Source organism: Eubalaena glacialis, chromosome 1 (genome assembly GCF_028564815.1).
Source record: "Eubalaena glacialis isolate mEubGla1 chromosome 1, mEubGla1.1.hap2.+ XY, whole genome shotgun sequence".
Taxonomy (NCBI): domain Eukaryota; kingdom Metazoa; phylum Chordata; class Mammalia; order Artiodactyla; family Balaenidae; genus Eubalaena; species Eubalaena glacialis.
Window position 1 is genome coordinate 240,249,827 of NC_083716.1, and position 26,263 is coordinate 240,276,089.

The window sequence follows — 26,263 nt, forward strand, 5'->3', positions numbered from 1 at the left end:
AGCGGGCGCGGCCTCGCGGAAGGACTACAACTCCCATGAGGCTCTGGGGCCGCGCAAACGCATGTGATTCCATTGGCTGGGAAAGCTCTGAGCTGGGAGTTCTCATTGGCTGAGGGGCCTGAGGCGATAGATACCGGAAAGGGGAAGAGCAGCCAACATGGCGGCGGAGCGCGGCGCGGGCCAGCAACAGTCGCAGGAGATGATGGAGGGTGAGCGGCCCCGCGGGGCGGCGACCGAAGGGCCCAGCGGGCGGGGGGCGGCGACCCGTACCGGCCTTGCCCGGGAGAAACGGGGCGGCCCGCCTGCGGCCGCGGCCCAAACCCCGCCGCGCGCGCCCCCTGACATCTGCTAGCCGGCAGGGCGGGGGTGGCCCCGGACCCGGGACCCCGTGCTGAGGCGGTAGCGGCCGGGAAGGCGCGGGCGGCCCGGGAGGTGCCGGACCTAGGGCCGGGGCCAGCGGCGGGGCGAGCTGGGCGCGTGGGTGGGGACTGAGGGCGCGGTGGTCCCACAGCCCCGGCGTCCGCCAGCTGGTGGGAGCCTCGCACCGAGTTCCTCAGCCAGCCCCGCGAGTCCCCGGTCCCGGGGCAGCTGACGAGGAAACAAGGCGCGGGCCTCCCTGGGACTCGCCCGAGTCGGGTCATTGGTAAACGTGGCGGGGGTGGAGAAGGGTCGTCTCGTGGGGAAGGGGTGACCAGGAGCCAAGAGCTGAGTTACAAAATCGACGGGTTCCTGTTTTCAAAGCGATCATAGTTCCAAAAAAACTAAATCAAACTCTTTCGCTTTGTTGAAAAAAAGTATGTGCATGTTATGTGTGCATATAGTTACATTCACACGCTTACCGCAATTGGAGAGCCAGTCATGTCTTCGAGTGCTTCTGTACTTTTCGATCCGCTGGTCTCATGAGCGCTCCGGAAGAGCAGCCACAGTTTCCAGTGTCAAGTGCTAGGGAAGGGGGGGGCGGCGAAAGAAGAGTAGGCATGTTTGTGAGTGATGGCTGCACAACCAAAGCCAGCTCTGAGCTGAATCGTGAAAGATAACTACAAATCAGCCAGGTTGGAGATAGGCTGAGGGAAAGAGCAAAGGTCCTTTCAGGTGAAACAAACCACACAAAGGCAAAGGGGTGTGAAGGAATGTGACCTGTTCGGAGGAGAGTTCAACCAAGAGTGGCACAGTCGTACTGAACGAGGGAGAGTGCCGGTGAGGCTGGCAGGGAAGGTCGTGGAGGGCCTTGGTGGAGGGGAGAAGCACATGAAGGGTCTTGGACTTTCAGACCGTTAGGTCTTTTTAAGCAGGGAAATGCCTCTTCTTATCCCCCTTCTTCCCACCCTCCCACCTACTCCCACTTCCTCTTCAGCTGTTTCCGTGTCTTGGTAAATGGCAAGTAGGAAACCCAGGCAATTCCTTCTCTCCGGCTCCCACCCATCCAATTAATCAACAAGCTCTGCTGCCCCTGCTTCCTTAATATCTCCAAATCTTTAATACCTCTCCCATTCCCACTGCCGATACCTTGAGGCAGTCCATAGTCCCCAGTGCCGCATAGTCACCTTATGTGCTGATCTGCTGTCCCATGCCCCTGTCCCTCGGGAGAGAGTCCCAAGTTTCACTTCGGCTGCCCTTCATTAGCTAAGCCCCTCCCACCCTGGGCTCCGCTGCACCAGACCATTGCCCAGTAGAACTTGCTGTCCCTTAGCCTTGACCACCTGTGCCTGGTAACAACTAATTTATTACATGTCTACGTACGTGTCCTGCACATGTTTTTGTGCCTGACAGCAACTCTGAGATGCAGGTACTATACTAGCTCTTTCTACAGGTGAGGAGACTGAGGCTTGGAAAAGGAAATAACATGCCAAAGCTGTGTCTATAGAGACAGGATGCAAACTCAGGGAGAGTCAGTGGCATTCCAGAAATTTTTGGAGTCAAAGATCAGATTTGGATTTTAGAATAAGATCAGATTCTCTAGCAATGGAGAATAGATTAAACAGCCAGACAAGCCACCGAGAGACCAGTTAGGAGGCCAGGCAGGAGCCGAGGCCACAGGTAATGAGTAGCTGATCCAAGGCAGTTGCCAGGGCAGGGAAGAAGAAATGGGTTTGGAGGTTTTGGAGGTGGATTTCATCAGGACTTATCCAGCAGTCCTTTCCTGGGTGCTGCTCTGCTAGGCCCAGCAGGAGATACAAAGGTGAAATAGCTGCCTTCCCCTCAAAGAGCATACCCCTTTGTAAATAAGCTGTAGTGGGAGAAAAGAGAATACTTTCAGTGTGGCTGATGATTCCAAGTAGTCCATTAGTGCTCCAGGTCTTCCACAGATTTCCAAAAGAGGTTGCAAAAAAAGTTAGGAAAAAGGGAAATTATTTGACAGTCTTGCCAAAGAATTTTTACCAGTCTGCCACATTTAATCATTGCCTGATTTGCTAATTCAAAAAATATTTATTTACCAGCCTTTCAAAACTGTGCGCTGGTGTCACAGTGCCCTGACATTCAGCATCAGTGACTTAGTGGGGCATTTAGCACTACTGGCTGTCTTCTCCTTTTTCTAGAGCTCCCCGCTGCCCACAGTCTGATTTGAGTTAGTCTTGATTTCTTTCAGAACGTGGGCCTGTGAACTGGGCTGGTTTTCTTGGCCAAATGGATAGTGGAGCATGGATGAAGGTATGTGGCGGGAGGGTCACATGGTCCCCTCTACGTGGACATCCAGGCCAAAAGGGAGCCGGACAGGAGGTGCTTCTCTGTGTGTTAACCACTAGGGCGTTTAATCACAAACCACCCAGGCCTTCCAGAACACCTGGTAATTCTTCACGAGTTCCTTGAGGGCAGGAATAGTATGTCACTCACTTTTGTACCCCTGTGGCCTCCCTGCTGTGCCCCGTTCCCATCCCCCACAGTTCCCCCCTCCACTGGATGCCTCAGGTGGTACCCGGGACATACATGGAAAACACTCAAATGTTTGTTGAACTGAGTTCAACAAACATTTTTGAATGAAGTCTTTTTGACTTCCAACTGGATGTTAATCTGTTATATGTTCCTCAAAGGGCCCCCTAACGTGGGTGTGAGTTCTTATGGATGTGTGTGGGTTCAGTTGACAGGCGGGTGGAATCGGAAGAGTCGGGCGATGAAGAAGGGAAGAAGCAGAGCAGCGGGATGGTGGCCGACCTCAGTGCGCACAGCCTGAAGGATGGAGAGGAGCGGGGGGAAGAGGACCCAGAAGGTACCAGGCCGAGTTAAGAACCTTAAACTCACTAAGCGGGAGGAGGATGGGGCTCTGTGGCATGTGATCGGCCCCCGGGTGGCGCCCTGGCGTTTGTCTGGCTGACTCTGGAGGCCCTCGGTGGCCAGGGGCGGTGGGCGTAGGCTCTGGGAGTAGGGCGCCCTCTGAGGTGCTCCCTGAGCCAGCTACACACTTATGGCACTTGCAGGCAGGATGAAGTTTTTCCTGATTCCATTGACGGCAAATACTAATGATATTGATACTAATGTGTCATCTGAAACAGAACCAGAAAATTGTTTTATTAACCACATGTTCAGAAAGCGAGATTTGAAATAAACAGTTCGGCTAACTGCTGTGCTTTCTTTTCCTACCCTGGTAATGTAACCTAACGGTATCTTAGTCCTTTCTGAGTCCTGCTCCAGCATACTTGTAGGCCTGAGGATCAACTTCTGAATTGGTTTAGTGATTAACAACAACAAAATGCATTTAGAGATGAGAAAAGTAAGTTCTCAGACTGTAATGGTGGGTTTTCGCCCTCCCAAACTATGATCTGAGCCTTTTTTTTGGTTTTCTTTGCTTGCTTAGAAAATCAGTTTACATTCAAAGGAGTGAGAGAAACCATACAAACAGACAAAAAGATGTCCAAGATATATTATTAGGTGAAAAAAGCAAATTTTTTACAAATGGTATGCATGTTAAAATCCTATCTTTATTTTTAAAATGTTAATAATAGTATGTAGTTTTACTTACTTAAGAGAGAAAACACATCAAACTGTTGTTGGCGGGGGGGGGAGGGGCGGGGGGCAGTCTCTGTAAACAGCAGGTTTGAGAGGGTCTTGTACCTTCTGCATTTTCTAGATTTATACACAGTGTGTGGGTATTTAAGGGATTAATAGTCATGCATTACCGTTATGGTAATAAAAACAGAACTAATTTTTAAAATAACATCGTGCTCTGTGCCAGTGAAGATGATTGGTAACTATGGCAACCTAATTTTAAGGCAAAAGGAGATTACCACAAAAGTACCAGTCACATTACTTTGGAACTTCAGAGTCGATATTCTGGAAGTGATGTGGGTGGAATAAGTACACGGGAGTGATGGGTGAACGCTCTTGCTGCTGACTCAGTCACAGGAAGGCCAAGCGGTGGCAGTGTCACCTGCCCTCACATCTGAATGCCTGGCATGTCGACAGAGCCCTGTCATGGGCTCTCCCCTGGCTCGTGAGCACAGGCTCATTGCGACTCGCCCGAGGGTGCACGGCTACAAAGCGGAGCGGCTGGACCGCATCCCGACTTGTCTAGATCCGCTGTTCTTTCTCCCAGGCCACTAGCTGCTTAGCAGTCCTCTGGGAAGGTGCATTTGTACAGGTCCTTAGAGAAACCAGGACTTGCTCCTGCCTCTACTTATTTAGATCTTAAGTTCAAGGAAAACAAATTCAAACGTGACAACTGTTACCATTCACTTATTTTCTATAAGTTGTTTTAAAACTTAAAACATACAGGATAGGTTTGGAAAGATGGCTGGTAACTTTGTTTCAAAGGTTAAGCTGCCATTTTGAGCACTGCCCTGTGCTGGATGTATTACAAACAGAACCCTTTAAGCCTTGTGACCATGTGCCTGGACACCTTGCCTTTGTTGTAGCGCGCGTCTTTCGTTGCAACTTCCTGAGTTCATGCCGTTGGCTGTGCTGTCTTTTGTAGGGGGATCGTTTGGGCATATCTCTTGGTTTTGCCCAGCTCCTTTTATTTAATTTTTGGGTTGGTTGACATCTTGTAAAGCTATGGCTGAACTAGAGTAAATGACATGTTTTTTTAACTAGCCATTGTCGATGGTTATGGAAAAGGCGGCGCGATGGATTCAGCCAGTGTGGCGCCAGCACGTCTTTGTCAGGCTGGGCCTGCGGCGGGCGTGCCTGTCCGAGGCCTCCAGTCCAGCCTGCGAGCCGCCCTGTGCTGGGGGGCGCTGGGGGGCGCTGGGGGCGTGAGGCCGGGGCTGTGAGCCCGCTCAGCCGCAGGAGCAGGCGCAGTGTTGCCGTCGGGGAGAGGCAGCTGAAGGAAGCAGGCCAAACGGTAGCGGTGACAAGCGGTCCCCGGGGGCACAGGCCAGACAGCAGCCACCGAGGAGGAGCCGCTGCCACCGAGGAGGAGCCTCTCCAAGGCAGGCGGCCCAGTTTCTTCAACAACAAATTGCAAGAACAAACGGAGACTTTATAGAAGTGCCGTCCAGTCACAGCGTGTGACCTCATTCAGACCCTAATGCACGCAGGCTGGGGAGAGCGTTTAAGCCTTTTAGACGATGTGCTGCAGTAGGTTCAGACCCCACCGCGGGAGCGGCGGCGCCCTCCTCAGGCCCCCTGGACCTGGAGACCCGCTCTCCAGGGTGGATTGGCTCCTCATCCTCCCCGGCAAGAGGTGTATTTAAATTATTCAGCGAGGCTCTTTGATCTTGTCTGTTGAGCTGAGCTTCATTTTGTTTTGCTCTTTGCAGAGAGACGTGTTTGTAGATGCTGGGCTACTTTCCAAAGCAATAAAAGGCACATCCTAGAACATCTGATGTGCCCAGCATGATCTATATTCAAATGACCTGATTTATTGTCACAGACAAGAAGGGAAAGACTGGGAGGCAGGCTGCCACCAGGTACGCAGCTTCGGGCATCACCAGGAGGTGGTGGTGGGCAGCTTCCCGGCCCCTGGCTGGGGTCACTTGAGGCTCGGTCACCGTTCGCCCTCCCCCGGCTTTTCTGACAACAGCGTCAGACTGCATTTCCCTTCCTGGGAAGTTGTGCGGCACAGATAGAAGTTGGGAGGCGTTTGCTGAGTTCAGGAAACTGAGAATCTTGAAAGGTGACCATTGTCAGACAGGTGTTGGCTCTGCCACGTCATCCATGCCCTCCGGGTGTTGCCTGCTGGTTTCTCCTCTGCGTTCGAGTTGGCTCTGTGCTCCAGGCAGCCCGACCCAGCTCTCCGCGGATGCCGGGGCTGCGTCCTCCTGGAGACTGGGGGCTCTGAATGGGCTTTTCTTCTTCTTGTTGTTTCAGAAGGACAAGAGCTGCCTGTGGATATGGAAACCATTAACCTGGACAGAAATGCAGAGGTAATGCCGCCTGCTCAACCCAGCCTCAGGGGGCATGGTGACGGAGCACTCTGACCGTCAGGGTGTCTTTTACGAAGGTGCCAGATTCGTGAGCGATCTCCCTGGAAGGAGTTGTCTGAGCCTCTCCGTCGGCTCCGAGTCTCTGTGTTCTCACTGTTTTTAATACCAGTGATTGACCTGCCGTTTCTGTTTAACCACATGAAACGCCTTTGACTCATAAATTATATGGGTCAGATGATTATATTGTATATGGTGGGGTCCTGCCATCCCCAGCCTCTGAGAAGCACCGCGCATTAATGACCCGGGAACGTGCGGAGGCTGCCGGGAAGGGCGGAGCCAGCCGCTGTGTCTAGGCGGCCCGTGGGGCCTCCCCTGAGCCCGCAGCCGGCCGGCCGTGGGGACGCGGGACTCAGAGCATGGGCTTGTGCTCTGTGCTAAGGGCGCAAAGGGGTGAGAGCCGGTTTCGCATCCCACCCGCTTGGAGGGTCCGTTTTACATCAAGCCGCTTCCCCTCGTAGCTGAACCGAGGAGCGTTTTGCAGCTCGCCTCCGAGTCCCCGCCCCCTGTGTGCGCAGACTCCGTGTAGCGCTTCTCCCGTTCTCCCCTCACCCTCGCCTCCACCCGCCCCCGGCCTCCTCGTGGCTCCGATTCCAGGAAGCATGTGTTCAGGCACTTGCCTGCAGCTGAGCTAGGTCTTGTCTTGTTTCAGGACGTTGATTTGAATCATTATCGCATTGGAAAGATTGAAGGGTTCGAGGTGCTGAAGAAAGTGAAGGTGAGAGGAACTCGGTCCTTGCACGGGAGGTGACACTCCACAGAGTCCGTCCCGCCCGAAGGACATAGATAAACCCAGAACAGAGTCAGTTCCGCGCAAGTGACAGTCCTTGCAAAGGTGCCAGGCCGCACCAGGAGCTGCCGTCGGGCACCTTTCCTCCTGAGCCTGGCAGGGTTGCTAGGGCAGACGGCAGGCTGGGTGGCTCGCCCCAGGTTCAAGCGGTGGCTCGGGCGTGCGGCCGCCTGCAGTGCCTCAGGTCGGAGCCCGCCCGCAGCCGCGCACACCCCAGCCTGTGCAGGCCTTAGCTCGCTTCAGTCCAATCTGTTTTCAGAATTGAGCCGCTAAGGGTTCCCTCTGCTGGGACACAGCACCCTCGCTGCCCGCTGCCTCCCTCACTAAGTAGGTCTGCTCGGTATGGGGCTTGCCTCCAGCCTCCCTTGGGTGTCTGTCCATCCTTTCCAAGGTCAGCAGCTTTCTAGAAAACGGGAAGGAAAACCGCATCCTCCCACCTGGAAGGCCTGTCCTGTAACAGCGGGTACTTTCTCCTGGCCTCCCTGTTGCCTATGTCAGCTGCTCTCTTTCTGTCCCCTAGACTCTCTGCCTCCGTCAAAATTTAATTAAATGCATTGAGAATCTAGAGGAGCTACGGAGTCTTCGAGAGCTGGATCTTTATGACAACCAAATCAAGAAGATTGAGAACCTGGAGGGACTGACAGAGCTGGAGTGAGTCGTGAGACCCAGGGAGACAACGGCGGGGCCCGTCCAGCCTCCCCAGAGCCAGCCCTGGGCCCCAGCTCTCAGGCCCAGGGAGGCCACTTCTGCCCCAGGGTCCTGCCCTGCACCTGGCTCCAGGGGTGCGTTGGCTTGCCCACAGTCCCAGCCTGCAAATTAAACCTGTGGAGGCTTTTGGCTGGTCTCTTCGGGGAGGACTTGGTCTCTGCCCTCAGCACCATCCTGTGAGCTCAGAGGCATCGGGAGCCTGTAGGCTGCCTCCCAGCTCTCCCAGGCCTTCTTGGGCAGCCACAAGATTCTGCCCCCGCCCCCGGGTGAGGCACGGTCCCCCAGGTTGGGATGCTGCCTCTAAGTTAATTACATTCTGAGTTCTGTGTGATCTGCGCTCGTTAAAAAATAAATGTTTTGCCTGTTCCCAGGATTCTAGATATTTCTTTTAATCTACTGAGAAACATTGAAGGAATTGATAAGTTGACACGACTGAAAAAGCTCTTCTTGGTCAACAATAAAATCAATAAAATTGAGAACATAAGCAGCTTACATCAACTGCAGATGCTGGAGCTGGGGTCCAACCGCATCCGGGTAGGTGCGAGCGTGGCGGCAGCGTGGCCTGGACGGTGTGGGTGCAGGGTGTGCGGTCGGCTGTATTTTTCATAAGAAAAAGTGCTGACTGGAGGTCAGTATTAATAAGAGTGTGTGCCCAGGTGCAGTGGTCTAGCCTTTCTTCTGCACGTAGCGTTCACTTGCTCCCCATTCAAACCATGACGTAATTCTTACCAAACCATTCCATTAGGTGCTGCCCGAGGTGAGCTGATCAGCCCCAAACGCTTTGCTTTTGAATGTACTGCAGAGTGAAAGTGTCCCAGGGCAGCAGAGGGCTGGCTTGCCGGGGCCTCGCCCCACGCCAGGGCCGCAGGAAGGTGCACGCAGCCTGGGGCTCGGTTGGCCTGTCCTCCCCTGCTGGGCAGCTGGGAACAGGGGCTTCTGAGCACTTCTTCCCCTCCCTCCGTGTCGCAAGTGCCCCTCCATCCAACTTTTGGAAACTCGTAGCACACTGGTCAGCCCAGGTTGGCCCTCATGAGCTGGGCAGGATGCAGACCAAGGAGAGTGGTTCTGGCAAAGGGCCTCTCATGACGATGGTGGCGATATGGCTGAAAATAGCAAAGCAGCACACTTAAAACTAGACAGTGGCCCTGATGTTAGCATTTTATCGAGTATTTCTCTATGGAATCTTCCGAGAGAAAGGTGGCTCGTCACAAATGGATGCAGGCCGTAGCAGTTAAGGATGCCCTCCCTCTGAATCCTCGTCCTCTTACACTGCCCCCAGCCACGTCCTGCTGCGAAGGGCCAGATGGGATGCTCTGTCTGCACTTGCTGGAGGCCCCACTGTGTTCCCGTGCACGTAGTCTGGTCATTTAGTGTCTGCTGAAGAAGCCAATAGTTAACCTGTTCTGGGAGAGCCATGAACTCAGAGGAGGGGGCGGACTGAGGCCTGGTCAGTGGGCGTTGATTAAACCGGCTGCTACCCGAGGTGCTTCGGGAGATCCATCTCCAGCTGAATGGCGGAGCACCGGCAAGGAGCAAGGAGAAGCAAGGAAGCAGGTGGCGGAAACAGGAAGAGGGGCAGAGAGTCAGGGAACGGGGGCGTCTGCTCCAGGAATCCCGTAGGGCATCCCAAGGCCAGAGCTCCTAGCTTCTCTCTCCTGTGGAATGCATGTTAACAAACCCTACATAGAGTCATGTAGTAATGTGGCAACTCGGAATTTTAGGACTGGAGGGACCTGAGAAGTCTGGAGAGCTCCAGGGCTCTGTGGAAACTCGAGGTCCGGGAGTGAGCCCAAGTAAGGGGGGGCCTTGACGCCCCACTCCCACCCCCACCTTTTCTGTGTTCTCGTGTTGTGCTTTCACGTGAGGTTGCATGGGAAATTTTCCAGAGTGGAAAAGTACCTGCCCGACGCTCCGGGTAGCTCTCTCTCCTTGCCCAGAGACCTTTCTCTTCCCCAGGTGAGTAAGTGCTGCCCTGTCCTGATTTTCACAGGCAATTGAAAATATTGACGCGTTAACCAACCTGGAGAGTTTGTTTTTGGGGAAAAACAAGATAACTAAGCTGCAGAACCTGGACGCGCTCACCAACCTGACCGTCCTCAGCATGCAGGTACCGACCGCCCTACGCCCCGCCCCTGCCGCCCTTGCCGCGCCGCTGCCCCCAGGTACTGACCACCCGCCCCCGTCGCCCCTGCTGCCGCCCCGCCCCCAGGTACTGACCGTCCTCAGCATGCAGGTACTGACCGCCCTACGCCCCGCCCCGCCGCCCCCAGGTACTGACGGTCCTCAGCATGCAGGTACTGACTGCCCTACGCCCCCCCCCCCCCGCCCCGCCCCCGCCGCCCCCGCCGCCGCCCCCCCCAGGTACTGACCGTCCTCAGCATGCAGGTACCGACCGCCCTACGCCCCGCCCCCGCCCCCGCCCCGCCCCCAGGTACTGACCGTCCTCAGCATGCAGGTACTGACCGCCCTACGCCCCGCCCCTGCCCTGCGGGCCCAGGGCCCGGGCTTTGCTCGGCTCTCTGTTTCACCGTCAGTGAGCGACTGAGACATTATACTTCACCGACCTTAAACATGCGTGACACACGCTGGACCGCGGTTTCATTCTCTAAGCGTCACGCTCCTTTTCCTAATAAAAGTCCGAGCTGGTTTTCAGCCAGAGGGTCTCTTCAGAAGGTGGAGCGCATTCCAGAACCTACAGTGCTGGGCTCCATGGTGGGATCGACCCTCCCGCGTCCGTGCAGAGGGCGTGCAGCCTGTCTCGGGGCTTGGGAAGCACGTGGCTGTGCCGCAGCCCCTGTTCCTTTTTTGTCAGAAGCAGGCGAGTGGCACCAGGCCCTTGAGGCGGGGTGTGGGGGGGTGCTCTGGGGACAGGACCTCCGTGTGGCAGGTCCCCTAAAACCACAGGAGCCTTTTGGAAAGCAGACGTTGCGCAGACTTCTTTAAGAAGAGGGCGTTAGGCTTTAATTTGAGTTATAGTAGATGCTGAAAGAAATGAGAACTGATTTTACTTTAAAATATTCTGTGATTCTGACATTTTTGAATTACTAAATTAATTGAGGTAGACCTTCCCCAAGTAGATGAAAAAGTGAGTGCTTTGCATAAAAGCCTTTTACCCTGCGTATGAGCTTCAGCCCAGTACAGCAGACCCAAGATTTCGGTCTTCCTTTTCCGTGTGTGTGAGTCCCGTTCTCGCGGTGGTATCCGGATGCCCCGCCGTCAGGCGCCCACGGTGAGCAGCCCCACTTCCCAGAAGCCACGCGGCTTCGTGCGTCCTCGCTGCTTTGACTCTCCCTCTTGCAGGGCAACCGGCTGACCAAGATCGAGGGCCTGCAGAGCCTGGTGAACCTGCGGGAGCTCTATCTCAGCCACAACGGCATCGAGGTCATCGAGGGCCTGGACAACAACGTAAGCCCGCCGGCCACCTGTGGGGCAGTGGGGTCGTGGGGTGCCCGACGGGCAGGCAGCACACACCGGCCTCCGGGTGGCTCTCGAGGGGACTCGCTGCCTCTGGAGGTCTGTCCTAGAGACCTTTCCATCCCTCCTCATGCTGGGAAACAGACGCAGGCGGTCTCTGCTCAGCCCTGAGCGGGCACTGAGCTGAGCTGTGTGTCGCGGGGGTGGATTCACTGCATGGCCCTGTAGGCGTTGGGGAAGATTTTTAAAAAGTAAACCCCGGGGGCTTCCCTGGCCGTCCAGTGGTTAGGACTCTGCGCTTCCGATGTAGGGGGCGCAGGTTCGATCCCTGATCGGGGAACTAAGATCCCACATGCTGCGGGGCACGGCCAAAAAAAAATTAAAGTTAAGAAAAAAGTAAACCCCAGCTGCTCCTAGGTGTCCCTGTCCCACGGAGGGCTAGTGGGCGTCAGCAGCCCACCCTCTCTTCCCGCTCCCGGCCACCCACTTCCCAGCCCGCGGGGCCAGCAGCGGCTCCCGGCCCGGATCCTGCAGTCTCGCTCCCTCCCACCCGCCCGTCAGCAGCCCTGCCCGCCCAGCACAGGACAGCCTTAGGGGCGCTGGGCAGGGAGGGTTAGCGCTGGCCCTGAGCCCCCAGGAAGCCCCTGCGCCCCTGAGCTGCCTGCAGGCAAACCTGCTTTTCCTCAGTGCAGTATTCAAGACAAATAAAATACTTTTACTCATTCAATTTTACTGGGTTTTTTTTCCTGTTTTGTTGACTTGCCAGCAAGTGTAACCAGATTAGTCACTTCTGTTGTAAACACAGCGTTTCAGTCTTCGTAAAGGCTCCTTTGGCGTTTGTGCCTCAGCCCCTGGGCGTAGTCACCATTAGTAATGTTTTCAGGGGAGATCCACGTTCTGAATTTCATTTCACCAACATCTACATACAAAATTTTGGAAAAGCTAGAACTTGCCTACGGTGAGTCTGGTCGCCTTTCCCTGCCTTCCAATCACACTGAGAGTTTACAGAGCTGGTGTGTAAACTGGGTGCACACTCGGCCAGTGCAGAACGGAAGGCTGAGGCCAGGTTCTGAGAGGTGCAGCCGTACGGAGGCCGTGTGGTTGGAGCTGGGCAGTGTCCCCTCCTGCTGCTGACCTCCAGTCCCCACGGTCAGCGGAGGGTCCACGCGGGAGAGGGCATGGCAGCAGTGTGGCCCAAGCAAGCAGCAGGATCCCAGGCACACAGGACGGGGCGGGAACTTAGACGTGTCCCCGTAGGAGTGCTGCACCTCCGTCTGGGATCAGCACCGGACCCTTTTGGGGCCTCTGCGACAAAACAGAAAAAAAAAGCAGTTGTGGCTTTAAAGGTAATCATTGTAAGATTCTTGTAATCAAATGAGACAGGCTTTCCTCTGAGATCTTTGTTCAACTAGAGATGAAATACTCACCTATACTTTCTTCTAAGCTTTATCTCTTAATTTATCTGGAATTTACCTTTGTGGTGTGAGGTCAGGCAGTAAGTAAGTATCCTTCTCCCAAATGGCAGATCCACCATCTTGACCCCGCAGCTGAGTCCTCCCCCAGTGCCCGGGTGCTGCCTCTGTGTGCTGGGTCGTCTTCCTGTGGGTCTAGCGGGGATGACTGCAGTTGTGGATGTTGTAATCTCTCCTGTGCGTGCTCTCCCCACCCTGTCTCCTTCCTTTTTTTTTTTTTTTAAGCAATTCTTACTGGTTTGCTTTTGAATGAGCTTTGAAAACACTGTCCAGCTCCCCAGGAAAACACGAGGTAGTATTGAGCGCATGACGGAATCCTTGTGCCTGGAGGTTTGGGGCCAGTTCTGGCAGCCGGGTGCCCCTGGTGCTGAGCCCTTCCGCTGGGGCTGCACAAGGGTCACATCCTGCCGCGGGCCACAGACACTTTAGCTTGGCCAGTTCCTGCGCTCACACATCCCACGCCGCCCAGCACCGCAGAGCAGGGGGCAGCAGGCCTACCCTGGCCCCGCCCTGCTGCCCACGGTGGCCCCCTTCTGCAGAGTTCTCCCGAGTCCCTGTTTGCTCTGAAAGTCGCCGAGCCCCGCAGGCAGGCGCCTCCTAGCCCACTGTAGTCACCCAACTATCTGAGCGGACACCATGAGCCCAACAGAAGCCAGTGGAAGAGCTCCTCACCCGCGTCTGTGCCCAGATGGCGCAGGACGCTGTGCCCGGCCCTCAAGGAGCCAGAGGCCAGGGCCGGAGCGCTTCTGGATCGGCAGAGCTTCTGGCTGCCTGCTCGTGTGTGTGTTTGCGGGTTTTGTTTTTATTTTATTGAGACTTTTTTTTTAACTTTCCCTTAAAACTTGGTATTTGGAGTCAGAATCCCAGGAACACAGTAGAAAATGTAAGAAGGCAAGCCTCAATCAGAAACGAGCAGAGAGGAAGAGAATGTATTGTCGGGGGCTGTCAACCAACGTGTAATGTTTCCCTTTTGATTTTAGAAAAACTTGCTAGTTGGTCTGGTTAAACATACTTCAGCAAGCAGTGCAAGCTTTTAAAGACTTTGTTTTCACTACAATCTTATTCTGTTAAATCTTGAAACTCTGTGAACTTTAAAAAAAATTCCTCGGGCTTGGCTGGTGTGTGCTGGGAAGTAGGCGTCCGCTGGACATTTCTGGAATAGAGGGCCGAGCGCAGCCTCGTCCCCACGAGACAGTGCGATGCCCGCCCCGCAGCGGGCGAGCCCGGACGCTGTCCCCAGTGGGGCTGAGCCCCCCTTCTTCTCTCCCATCAGCGGTAAATCCCAGGCCAGTGTCCACCCGCTGTCCCTCGGTGCCCAGGCGTCCCTCTCTGCCCTTCCTCCTGTGCTGGAAGGAGGGCCCCTTCACCCCCGCCAAGCCCCAGGTTCCTCAGCCCTAAGAGAAGAAGGAAACACTGCTCTAAGGATCACTTGGAATTGTATGTTTCCTTGGGTTGAGCACTAAATAAATGCTGCTGCAACTGTTACCCCCTCTTCAGAGCCCCGGCCTCGTGTTAGCTGCTCTTCCCGGGACCGGGCGTGTCGCTGGGGTCCTTGTGGACCAGGATCTGGGAGCCTAGGGCTTGGAATCTGAAGGAACTAGTTTCAGATCCCAATGATGAGAGCTCAGTGAGGCAGTCGTGAGGATCCTGTGTCAACTGGCCTGGTCTGGGGGTGGGCGGGGAGGCTGCAGGAGGTGGGCAGTGCCATCCGCCTGCTAGCACGCTCCTGTCCTGAGAGGGCAGCTCGCCTCATGGCTCTAAGCTCAGCGCCCAATGCTATGTGCATGGTCGCGGGCTCATTGTTGATCTGAGGTAATCCAGGAAAAATTTTATTTCCTTATTTTAGAACAAACTCACGATGTTGGACATTGCGTCAAATAGAATCAAAAAGATTGAAAATATCAGCCATCTAACAGAGCTGCAGGAATTCTGGGTAAGTTTAATACACAAGGGGTTGATGACACTTCAGCTGAACTGGTCCTGCCGAGTGAGATGCCGTTTGCTCCAGCCCTGGAGGCTGTGGCCTGGGATGGGACTGCGGGCAGGGCTGTAGAACTTTGGTACCCACGCAGGATCTCAGGGCCCGCTACACCCCAGATGTAGACCAAACCAAAATGGGCATTTTAGAAGATTCTGGGTGATTGCCGTTCACATGAAAGTGTGAGAAGCCCTGCACAGTATATGGTTAGACCCGAGGATTGCCACATGACTAAAGGGCTTCCAGACCCAGCCCAGGGGCCAGTGCACCCAGCGCAGGTGTGTACCGGCACCACGGAAGGAGGTGTCGCATGGGCTCTGCAGTCAGTCATCCCGGAATGTGCCTTGTTTGCGTCATGGTGACAGTGTTGTCTCGGGAGCAGCGTCACCGAGCCCATAGGAAGAGAAACAGGGCCTAAGATGTCTTGAGACTCCTCTGAGGGGGTTGCAGGATGACCCCCAAGCCGAAGTCCTCAGTGTCAGGGTTCCACACGGGTGTCCTCCTGAAGCATGTTTGTTGCCTGGTGGCCCCTGCAGGCGCCACCACACGTTCCACCCGGTGACTGCCGTGTGCAAAGTGAGCGTCGTCCGGATGCGCTCGGTCTGATCCAAGATTCGTGCTGCGTCTGAGGCATGCTTCTTCCTTGTCTAGCCATCCTGCTGACCCTGCTTGTGTCCTGTGTGCTTTCCTTTCCTCATCTTAAAAGATCGTCCCGGTTTCCCTAGAGCACAGGTGGCCTGCTGTGAGCATGTCCCTTGCCCCTTGGTGGTAGCACTGAGTCTTGGGCGTTGTCAGCACGTGTTGCTGGCGCAAGTCTGGGAAGACCAGAACCAGCCTTTGAGAGGCTGGGGGGGGCCGAGCGAGCCACCGTGAGCCGGGGGTCTGGTGTGCAGCCCACCCCCGGAGGAAGGTGTGGCTGGCGGTAAGCTGGTTGCATTGGAGCGAAGGGATTTGGCTCTGAAGAGGCCAGGGAACCACACAGAGAATCCGCACAACCAGAAGAGGAGTCCAGAGATGGAGGGCGGGGGTTAGTCCAGCACCCAGGGCGCCCAGCAGTAAGACAGCGCTAGGTGTGCAAGAAAGCAGACTGTGACGAGGTGCTGGTGTGCCCTCACCCCGGCAAGGTGCTGGCATTCACGCCGTGTGTAACCCCTCCCCGTGAGTGTGTGTTGGCCTTAGTGACTCATTTCCAGCCGACAGAATGCAGCAGAAAACAGGATTCCACCCCCGTAACGGGGTTATGAAAAGACTGGCTTGTCTCCTAGGGGCTCCCCCTTGCTCTTTCTTGAACCCCAGCTTTGTATGAAGTAACAGACACCTTCTTTGATGCCAGCAACATATAAGGCACACGTCCCCTCTGTTGAAGTGATTCTGTTGTGTAAGAAATGTATCTTGGGAATTCTCCCACACCTCAGTTTTGTTTAAAATGTTATTGAATTTGAGGGGAAGTAAATGTAAATTTTCTGTATAAATATCAGCCACCAAAAACCGTTGTAATGGGAAATGCATACATCCTATGAAGTTTGGGTCTTGAAAACCACGAGATAGCCTGCTGGGGAATGTCAGCCAGGGTGATGTTCTGTAGCAGAATTCCAGCCCGGGATTCAGGCAGGATCATCACCAGACGCTAAAACCATGGACGAGCAGGGTGTTCGCACATGTGCCAAGTATCACCCCGCTGAGAATTTGCTGATTTCAAAGGGGAAACGTGCTCCCCAGAGCCATCTGGGCATCTCCAGTGTGTCCACAGGATCAAACTTATCCCCGATAGTGGGACAGCCTCATGCCTTGTGTCCCCCGATGTGCTTCATCTATGAAGTGTGCTCGCCAAAAATGTCTAGTGTGATGTAACCAAGCATGTAGACCTAACTTCCAGTTGTCAGGAAGTAGAGGGTCCGGGAGAACGAGCTAGGTGGCACCACGGGAAGCAGGCGGCTGAATCCAGAACGAGGGCCCTTCTACACGACAAGTAGCTAGGTGTCTTTAAAGGTCGACTTCATTTAACAGAAAAAAAAAAATGAGAGAAGGAAGTGGGAAACATTCTAGATGGAAAAAACTAAAAATTGTACCTTCTGGGAGACTCTTTAAGAAGACGGGCGTACCTGGAAGGTCACACCCCACACCTTGCTCCTTTACGTCTCAGTTGTGCGGAACTTGAAAAAAGAGACCTAAAGGCCACTTTTTTTTTTTCCCTCAATGAGGCTTCCAGAGATCCTGGAATTTCTGTGGAGATAATACAGGTGAATGGTTTTGAGTTCCATTTTGGAAAAATACAAAGATTAGAATCTCTGGGGACTTCCCTGGTGGCGCAGTGGTTAAGAATCCGCCTGCCAATGCAGGGGACACGGGTTCAAGCCCTGGTCCGGGAAGATGCCTCATGCCGCGGAGCAGCTAAGCCCATGCGCCACAACTACTGAGCCTGTGCTCTAGAGCCCGCGAGCCACAACTACTGAGCCCACGCGCCACAACTACTGAAGCCCGTGCGCCTGGAGTCCATGCTCCACAACAAGAGAAGCCACCGCAATGAGAAGCCTGCGTACCGCAACAAAGAGTGCCCCTGCTCACCGCAACTAGAGAAAGCCTGCGCGCAGCAGCAAAGACCCAACGCAGCCAAAAATAAATTTATTTAAAAAAAGAAAAGAAAGAGTCTCTGAAGGTTACCTGTGTCAAAAACATTCTTTACAATGTGCCATTGGTGGTGAGTAAAACTCCCAGCTCCACATCTACTAAATTCTAGAGAAAACTGCCCTGTGGCTGGCTGTACTGTGGAATGCCCTAAACTATAAGACCTGGGGTTTATAAAGATAGTAAGCGCACCACCGGGGACTAACGGGACGGTGGCGTTGGAAATGCTGTGACGTGTGACACAGGAAGCGCACAGTGTGTGTCAGGCACAAACGACTCTATTGAGAAAGAAGAGGAGGAGATGGCGGCCCTGCCGGAACATCAGCTACCAGCAGAGTAGGAGAAGGTTTCTAAGTAGATTCTGCTGCGAAAAGATCTTACTTCTCCTAAGCAATGTAATATTGCTACTTTTATTAAATGAATGTACTGCTTGCACGTTTCAAGGTAAAAGTGCTTAAGGCATGCGCGTCTTTTTCGTGATTCTCCGCTGCAGCGGCCTCTTTCTGGTAACCGAGCAGCTGCAGCCACCGCCACGGGGATATTGCTTCCCTCTGGTTCTGATTTTGCACACTTTGCATTGGCCACATGGGCAGCTCATGTTGTACAAGAGGAGCGTCGTAGACTGACGCTTAACAGGATACTGTTTAAGGCTTTATCCTGGGAGAGCTCGTCTCCCTTTGCGGTGGAGGCACCTGTGAGTCCTGCTCTGAGTTTCAGGTCCCCTGTGACTCCGTGCTCAGGAGCGGGCTTCGGGCCCTCCACAAGGCCGGCCTTTGGGTTTTGGAAATCTGGCTTTCCCAAAGCACGTGGCACACTAGGCCCACATGAAGTTCTGTGAAAGTAGCATTCCTTTAATAGGCGAGTCTGAGAAACCCTGCATTGTATACTCTCTGGGAGAATCTAGGAGAATCTCTGTGAGAGATTCATAATGTGCAGTAAGTTATTAAAGACAAGACTGGCTGTGACAGTGGAACTCGTGCCAGAGTAGCCCTCCCGCCATGAACAGGCCCCAAGGCCCGAGGCTGCTCTGTTCGGGCAGCGCACAGCAGGCAGCAGCAGGCCGCAGGCCCTGAGAACGGGGGTGGCACAGTGAGCCCCGGGCTGCCCTGCTCTGCCTAGGGCCAGCTTCCTAAGCGGAACACTGCAGTTCTGTGGAGCTGAAGATGCAGAGGTCAAAGTTCATGGCAGCTGGACTCTTCAGGACAAGGTGTTGGAGAGAGGGGATGGCTGTGCAGAGAAGAGCCCCGGAAGTCCACGTGGAGGTCCCCTGCCAGTCTGTGGCTGAGCAGTGGGCAGTCTGGGCACGAGACCACCCCGCTCGCGGCTCACCCACTAGCTCTGCTGGAGGAGAGCAGAGCTGGGGGACGATGGAGCTCCAGCCCTGCCCAGGTGGAGGTCTCACCAGCACCCTTGACATCCAGCTAGACACCAAACGGGCCAGGCCTTAGGGGTAAGGACCACAGTCTCAGACACGACACCCTCCAAACCCACCCTAATAAAGCCTAGAAGCAAGCTTCAGCAGTGTGTCCAGAGGAGGCAGAGTTTGGAGGCTGGTTCCCACCAGGTCAGAGGGGCCTGACTTCCTGGAGACCCGCCCTGAAGAAGTGTGGAACCAAGCCTGTGGCAGTCTCTACACCGTCTTAGCCCCGACGTCCAGTGTTCAATCCAAAATCACTAGATGTACAATAGGAAAATGTGATCTGTATTCAAGGAAAAGTCGTCATAAGAAACCAAGCCTAGGTTTTCAGTCACCGTTTGTGAACGTAGCCCCGGACCTGGAGGTGGCTTGCGGTCTCTCGGTCCTCACTCCCACCTCCAGGCTGCTCTCACCTTCCCCCCGAAGACCCCACCACACAGCCGCTCTGCAGCGCAGCCGACATCCTCTCCCTCCCTGGAGACCCCGGTGCTGCAGCGAAACTGGGCCCTTCTCTCAAGAAACTTAATCCAGTGCCTGGTCGGTGCTCGAACCCTCTTCACTGTCCCCACCAAGTGGCCGTGGATGGGACCCTCAAGGGCCTCCGCTTCTTCACCTCCCGCACGCGGACAGGTGTCATACCTTCTCTGAGTGGGGCTGCTGCCGTGTAACCTCGGCCACCCCGCTTCCGCCCTCACAGGTTCAGAGGGAACAGGTCTGCCCCTCCCACCACTGTGTGCATGGCGGGCCCCGGGCCTGGTGTCTCTTGAAGAGCGATTTCTAGAACTGGGCGTGGCCGGAGCGAGGGGGTGAGAGCAGCAGGTGCGGGGCATCCACTCACGGCAGCGTCCCCGCCCACCCTGCACACCCAGCCCTGTCGCCTGTCACATCTCACGGGTGGCGACGCGCTGGAGCCTGCCGTGCGCCTCCCTTCCCAGTGCTGCGGTCAGCATGAAATCAGCCCCAGAAGCTGGCGGACACGACACGTCAGGGCTCTTCAGCTTTCCTGGGAGCCCATTACTGAGCGTTTGCTGGCACAGCACAGCCGGGAGCCATGACGGTGATGTCCCCGCGGGTGCCGTCTGAGCCCCCTGCCCTCGCCCTTCACTCCGGCCCTCCAGGGCACGTCTCACGTTCACAGAGGCAGTTCTCTGGTTTGTGTTCACTTGTCTGTCTGCCATATTCTTTGGAAACTGAAGACTGGTCTCTTGGAGCCCCAGCAGAAGGGCCACGACATCCACGCGACAGGTGTGGACCAAGCCGGGTGACGGGTGCTCCAACCCAGAGGCTCTACGTGCCCTCGCCTTGACGGTGGTTTGAAAAGTGAGAGGTCTCCCCACCCACCGACCCCAGCCCCGCGGGCCTCAGCAGAGCCAGGATGGGGCCTCCTGACCTGCTCTGAGCCCGTCCTCCTGACGTGGCGCATCCTGGACGGGATCAGCCGTGGCGCAGCATTTCCGCCACAGAGGCGGGCGGTGGGTGTCCCAGGGGTTCACGCCATCAAGGCCCCTCGTGCCGTGAGTGTCCAGCGAGCGACCTCTGGTCTGTTGGCCGTGTTGTCATCAGAGCGCATAGTCAGGCCTTGGGGACAATGGCTGAGGAAGGTTTGTAGGAAATACAGCCAAACCGGCTGCAACACTTTGCCTGGAGATGGGGTGGGGTGGGGTCGTGTTGCTCCGTCTTCCCTCTGCTGGACTGAAAATAGATTTGCCCGTGTCGTGGCACCGTGTCCAGGTTCATCCCATGTGGGACGCGGCCCGGCCAGGATGTGCCGTGATGGATGGAAGGCCCCGTGAGGTGCTGGTCACCCCTCTTCTGAGTGGGGGCCTCGTGCCCGACGTGTGGAGGCTGGGGGGCCGGGTTGGTGTGTCCTGAAGGGGGCGGGGCAGGGCTGTCGTGTTCTGAAGGGGGGCGCGGTGCTGGGCTGTAGCGCCCTAAGGCTTCTCCAATGTGCGCGTGTTCCCCCAGATGAACGACAACCTCCTGGACTGCTGGAGTGACCTGGACGAGCTCAAGGGCGCCAAGAGCCTGGAGACGGTGTACCTGGAGCGGAACCCCCTGCAGAAGGACCCCCAGTACCGGCGGAAGATCATGCTGGCCCTCCCCACTGTGCGCCAGATCGACGCCACCTTCGTCAGGTTCTGAAGCTCCTGGCCCCTCTCTTCCGAGAGCCTCCCAGCCACGGTTTTTTAGTCTACCCGTTGCTCCTAAAATCATCACTCTATCAACGGTCACAAACCCAATGGCAATAAAAAGGCACTGAGTGAAAGCTGCCGTGTGCGGTGCCGCTCGCCACCTGGGCGCCAGTGCTGTTATCTCCGGCCGGTCCGCATTCCGAGTTAGTGGCCGACAGCCCTGTGCCACCTGTGGCGCTGCTCGCGACCCGTCTCCATTTCCTCCTCTCAGAGGGAGGTCATGGCCCGCCTGAGAGGGTGAAACGGCAGGTCTGGGGGCGCGTGCCCGGGGGGCGTCCGGGCCGTCCAGGGGCCCTCGGGCCTGTCAGCCCAGAGCTTTGTAGCCTCTTAGACCAGTTGATGCCAAACTTTTTTTATTTTATATATTAAAAAACAAACCTGCAGGCAAAGGATGACTCAGCCCTGTGTGCCGTGACCCCCAGCGCTCTCTTAAAGAGCAGTGGCCGCCCACCAGGCCTTGCTGGCTGCCTTCCGGGCGCGCCCGTCGGCCCCCCGCAGCCCTCAGGTTAGGAGGAGCCGCCTCCCGCGCACACTGTGCTGGGCCGCTGGTGGGTCTGAGCCCGCCTGTGTCTCTCTGCAAGGACTGTCTCCAGAGAGCTGCCCTCGTGGCCACTCGAATACTGCTTCCCCTTCTTACCCCACCATTGTGTTGGCTTGTTCTTTACAAAACTTACATTGACAGTCACCCTGAATGCGACAAGGACCTTGTCATCTCTCGGGGCCCTGGATTTTCCCTTCTGCAGAATGAGGACCAAATATCAGGGTCCCCAGGGTTCCTCCTTCTTTCAGGACTCAAGCTGCGCTGTCCAGTGTGGGCCCCTCGTGCCACACGTGGCTGCGTCAGTTCAAGTTTAAATCTGTCAAAATGAAATTAAAAATTCATGTCCTCCGCTGCACTTGGCACACCATAGCCACATCTCGCCAGGGGCAGCCCGTCTCCATGGTCACAGAAAGTCCTACTGGGCAGCGCTGCTCTGGAGCCTGTCACAGAGCCTGGGCAGCCGCATGGGGGACCAGGAGCTCGGAGGTGACCGCCTGCCGGGGTGGCCTGAGGGTGAGGTCACGTCCAAGTCCTGACTCAAATCTTCGCCAGAATCGATCGTGTGACCTGCATCTGTGAGCATCTCCCTGTTGAAGAGCGAACTCTTGGAAAGGAAAGCAGGGTTAGGTAGGACCTGGCCCCAGAGAGAGCCCTTGCATTGTGACCCTAGAATTCTGCCCTTGGCCAGACACTAGCTGAGGACAAAAGAAAGGCATTTTAGAAACACAGGGTTTCAGGATTTGAGTGCCCTTGCTGGAAAGATTATGTGGGGGAGTCCACCCAAACGAAAAGTGAATCCAAATAAGGAACGAAGAAAGGGAAAGATAGGGTTTAGCAGCCGTACCAAAACCAGCAAAATTTGGTTTAGAAGTACGTGCTTGACTGGTTGTTGAGCTCTTTCTTTGTAAATGCTAGGACAGTTCCTGACAAGACACAAAACTTGCCCCTAAAAAACCGTGAGTGATCCGAACCGCATGGCTCTTGTTTTTTTAAATCTGGAGGTGAGACCGTGGCAAGTGGAAGTAGAGATTGTGCAGGTTTTCACTTTGGTGTGGAAGAGAGGGAGCGAGAGCTTAGAGAGTTTGCAGGAAAACGTAAGTTTAGAGCAGCCGCTCATAGACAGATAGATTATCAAACATCCAACTCACAAGTGGGAAAAAAAACCCAAAAAGCTTCAAGCAAAGAGGACACTGGAGAGAAAGGCTCAAGGAGGCGCCGCAGATAGACGTGCAGATGGAGTCAGAGCCCGTCCGTCCCCGTCACAGACGGGTCACAAATCCAAGTCCAGCACCTGCTCCTTAATAGACACTTGCAGAATTCTACAAAACAGGTAGAAGGGATGGGAAAGCTGTGCTAGGTCCAGCGCAATCCTAATCAGAATGACATTTGATTTTTTAAGAACCTCCTTAAACTCTAAAATTTATATGGGAGAAGAAGATCCACATTGAACCTTGAAACTTTAAAAAAGTTTAGTCAACTTTGAAAACGAGTCAAGAGCAGTGAGTTCCTTCCAGATTATAAAAAATCTGGGGAAAAAAAAAAAGCTACAAACCCACCGTAGAAACACTGCAAACACTGTAGAAACACAGCCGTCCGCACAGACCCTCGGACGGGCTCGGTGCTGGTGAGGGCGCCCGTGGGTCCCTGGACGAGAGGCCTGTGTCCTGGGCGGGGCTGGCAGAGGAGCACAGTTTGTGGGAAAAGGGACACTGACCCAGCCTAACGTCATACACAGGCCGACCTGAGGATTAAAAGTCTCCGTGTGAAAGTAGAAGCGCAAGCCAGTAGAAAAAACGGAAAATACATTTGTGAGCTGCGAGTGCAGAAAAGCTTCTTAACCCCCGAAGCACAGCCGTAAGACAAGGTTTTGATGGGTTAGTTTACATAAAGATTCCTGTGGGGCAAAGAACACCATGAATACACCACTGAGAGCAGACTGAGAGACGTTTGCTCAGAGTTTAGAACTGGCAAGGGCCTAACGCTTAGATGTAAAGGACTCCTGCAAACCAGAGGAAGGAGAATCCAGGTAGAAACATGGGCCCAGGACAATCAGGCAGCTCAGAGAAGCCGAGGGCCAGCCAGCCAGGTTTGCCATCAGAGGTGTGCAAACCAGGGCAGGGAGCCGATCAGCTCACAATGCGGGGTTGCCATGGGGGAAGGGGGGGCACGGACTGGGGCGTCCACGTCAGGAGTTGTCCCCTCCTGGCCGGCAGGGCACTGCACGCAGGCCCCGGGCACAGTGGTGGCTGAGTCCAGGCTGGGCCTTCGGCTACAGTAAATGCTCCTCAGTGGGAAGGAGCCCACAGCGCCCTTGCTGGGAAACCACGGGAGGCCACAGCCACGTGGACTGCACGTCCATCACAGAGGGATGCGTCCGAGTAGGAGGATTCCCACAGACGGGGACGGAGTGGATGAGGGGATAAAGTGAGGCCCGAGTCCCTGCTGAGAGCACCCCGTAAACGGAGGGTGGCGAGGAGCAGCCACCTCACCGGGGCCTGCAGCGACCCACCAGCTAAGACGAGGCACGGCCAGCAGGGTGACAGCGCTGACGATAAGCCAAGGGAAGGAGGCAGCTTCCGTGGGGGATCTGTCCTTCGTCCCTCAGCAGGCACTCGGCACCTGCTCTGTGCCAGCCCCTCTCTTGGGCACTTGGGAGACATCGCGACAGATGTTTTTAAATTCCTGCCCTCGTGAACTTCACATACAGTGGCTGTAGGTTAAACAATAACCGTAATACGACAGTTACGTAGTTGGAAGGTGACCCGTGCTTTGGAAGAAAGCAGAGCATTTTGGACAGGCTCACCGAGGAGTCATTTAACGGCAGGAGTGGGTGACCCTGAAGAGAAGACCAGCACTCGGGGAGGGGGCGGGGACCTGAGAAGGGGCAGCAGAGGTGGGGAGGGGGGCAGAGAGTGAAGCCGTAGCCAGAACAGCCTGGAAGGGGGTCGGATGAGGGCGAAGGAGCCCTGAAAACCCCCAGCTCTGGGCTTGGGGCACTTGGCAGGAAGAACCAGGGGGGGATGGGGAGTGGGGGTAGGGTCCCAGGGTGGCCGAAGGAGAGAGAGGGGACGGGGGGCAGGGGACAGGCGTGCAGACGCACTGGACTGGGGTGGGGCTGCGGGGATGGAAGTGCCCTGTGCAGCCAGAGACAAGCAGGCAGGATGGCGGCAGATGGCTGGTGAGCAGGCTGGGGGGCTGCCTGGAGGAGGGTGCTCCCTTTGTGCAAGGAGAAGGTTTGGGGGAAGCGGGGGAGGGTCCTGGGGGCAGGGAGCACGCTGTGCAAGCGCGGTAGCTCGTCCGGGCACAGGAAGCCTTAAGCATCCGTGGTCCACCCCTCAGGCTATGTGCAGAGCAGGCAAGTGTTAGGAGGACGGGGTCCTTCCCAGCTGGCAGTCACTACAGTGGGCACCCACCTCAGTGGTTTCGCCCAGACCAGCAATGTGTCCACCCCCAAGGATGAGGTGCATTTGTTCCAAACCACCTGGATGGATCTCTTACCTTTCCAGACTGCCTCATGGCCGGGGGTGGCCTGAGACTCGTGCTTAGCTGACGACACCTGCTTTCCCGAGAAGAAGGGCAGGTGCAGCTAGCATAGTACCTTGAATGTGGACGCGGTGGCTGGACCTGCCACAGCAATCCCGCAGCCACAGGCAAAGGCTCTGGCCCTGACACCCTTGAGCCACTGAACCCACTCAGGTGCCAGCACCTCCCTACTTCTTATGAGGTGAGGAAGAAGACCTTTTGGGTTAAGCCACACAAAGTCTGGTGTCAAAGCCACAAAGCCACAGTAGTTGGAGGCTTTTCTTTTTTTAACTAATGTATTTCTGAATATTATATAAACATATATTAAAAGTTATGGCCAAATAAAGCTAGTATAGCAGCGGCTCCTGGGCCCAGGCCATTCCTAGCACCTGGGACCCAGCAATACAGCTGTGCTAATTGTAGCTTGCTTGCTTCTTGCTTAAATTTTTTTTTAAATAATATTTTTTTATTTTTTATTAATAGACTATTTTTTAGAAGTTTATTTATTTTAATAAATTTATTTATTTTATTTATTTTTGGCTGCTTTGGGTCTTCGTTGCTGCTGGCGGGCTTTCTCTAGTTGCGGCGAGCGGGGCTACTCTTCGTTGCGGAGCACGGGCTCTAGTCGTGCAGGCTCAGTAGTTGTGGCATGTGGGCTCTAGAGCGCAGGCTCAGTAGTTGTGGCGCACGGGCTTAGTTGCTCCACGGCATGTGGGATCTTCCCGGACCAGGGCTCAAACCTGTGTCCCCTGCATTGGCAGGCGGATTCTTAACCACTGCGCCACCAGGGAAGCCCTAATTTTTTTTTTTTATCTGCGAAAGTAATGCAACTTGAAAAAATTTCAAACCGTAATACATTGTATAAAGTGAAAAGTAAAAAGTTATACGCAGGACGTGTGTGCCTTTGTAGGCGCGCGTGTCCCTCCGAGGGCTCCAGCTGAGCTGTGCACTCGCCTCCAGCAACCGGCTGCCACTGCTCTTCTTGAGCAGACAGTGCCGGGGCCACCAGAGCCGCTGTGCCACCGAGGGCGGAGAGCCTGGGGCCCTGCGGGTTGGCCGCTTCCGGGACCGTCCTTCGCAGCGGCAGCCAGAGGAGAGTGTCCAGCTGCCCAGGCTGGGGAGCTTGGCCACGCCCTCCTGCCGCAAGCCCCGCAGGGTCGGCCTGAGGCTGCCCTCTGCCGGATTCCTCCTCCTCGACTGCGTGCCTCCCGGTCCTGTCCTGGGGTGCCGGGGTCAGGGGCTCCAGCC

At 55.4% G+C, this 26,263-nt stretch overlaps 2 protein-coding genes across 6 annotated transcripts in view; both read left to right on the forward strand.

Moving 5' to 3' along the window:
- The first annotated feature begins 101 nt into the window (after nt 1-101).
- PPP1R7 (protein phosphatase 1 regulatory subunit 7) lies at nt 102-21,026 on the forward strand. 5 transcript variants are annotated; one of them, XR_009702658.1, is made up of 11 exons: nt 102-209; nt 3,077-3,217; nt 6,244-6,299; nt 7,009-7,074; nt 7,667-7,797; nt 8,226-8,388; nt 9,845-9,961; nt 10,064-10,148; nt 11,155-11,259; nt 14,587-14,673; nt 20,726-20,814. XR_009702658.1 is itself a non-coding variant. In XM_061206488.1 (10 exons), exons 1-10 carry the CDS (start codon nt 158-160, stop codon nt 20,900-20,902), a joined length of 1,095 nt encoding a protein of 364 aa, XP_061062471.1. In that variant the 5' UTR covers nt 102-157; the 3' UTR covers nt 20,903-21,026. The 5 variants fall into 5 exon arrangements, 4 of the variants coding, with proteins under 4 accessions (XP_061062471.1, XP_061062481.1, XP_061062490.1 ...); XM_061206488.1 differs by lacking the exon at nt 10,064-10,148 and having other exon boundaries at nt 20,726-21,026; XM_061206498.1 differs by lacking the exon at nt 10,064-10,148 and having other exon boundaries at nt 3,077-3,205; nt 20,726-21,026.
- Nucleotides 21,027-24,616: 3,590 nt separating this feature from the next.
- ANO7 (anoctamin 7) overlaps nt 24,617-26,263 on the forward strand; it is a 30,229-nt gene continuing 28,582 nt past the window's right edge. Inside the window, 3 exon segments of the mRNA XM_061191512.1 lie at nt 24,617-24,671; nt 25,190-25,217; nt 26,006-26,226. Of these exon segments, the coding sequence (XP_061047495.1) occupies nt 24,617-24,671; nt 25,190-25,217; nt 26,006-26,226 (304 nt within the window).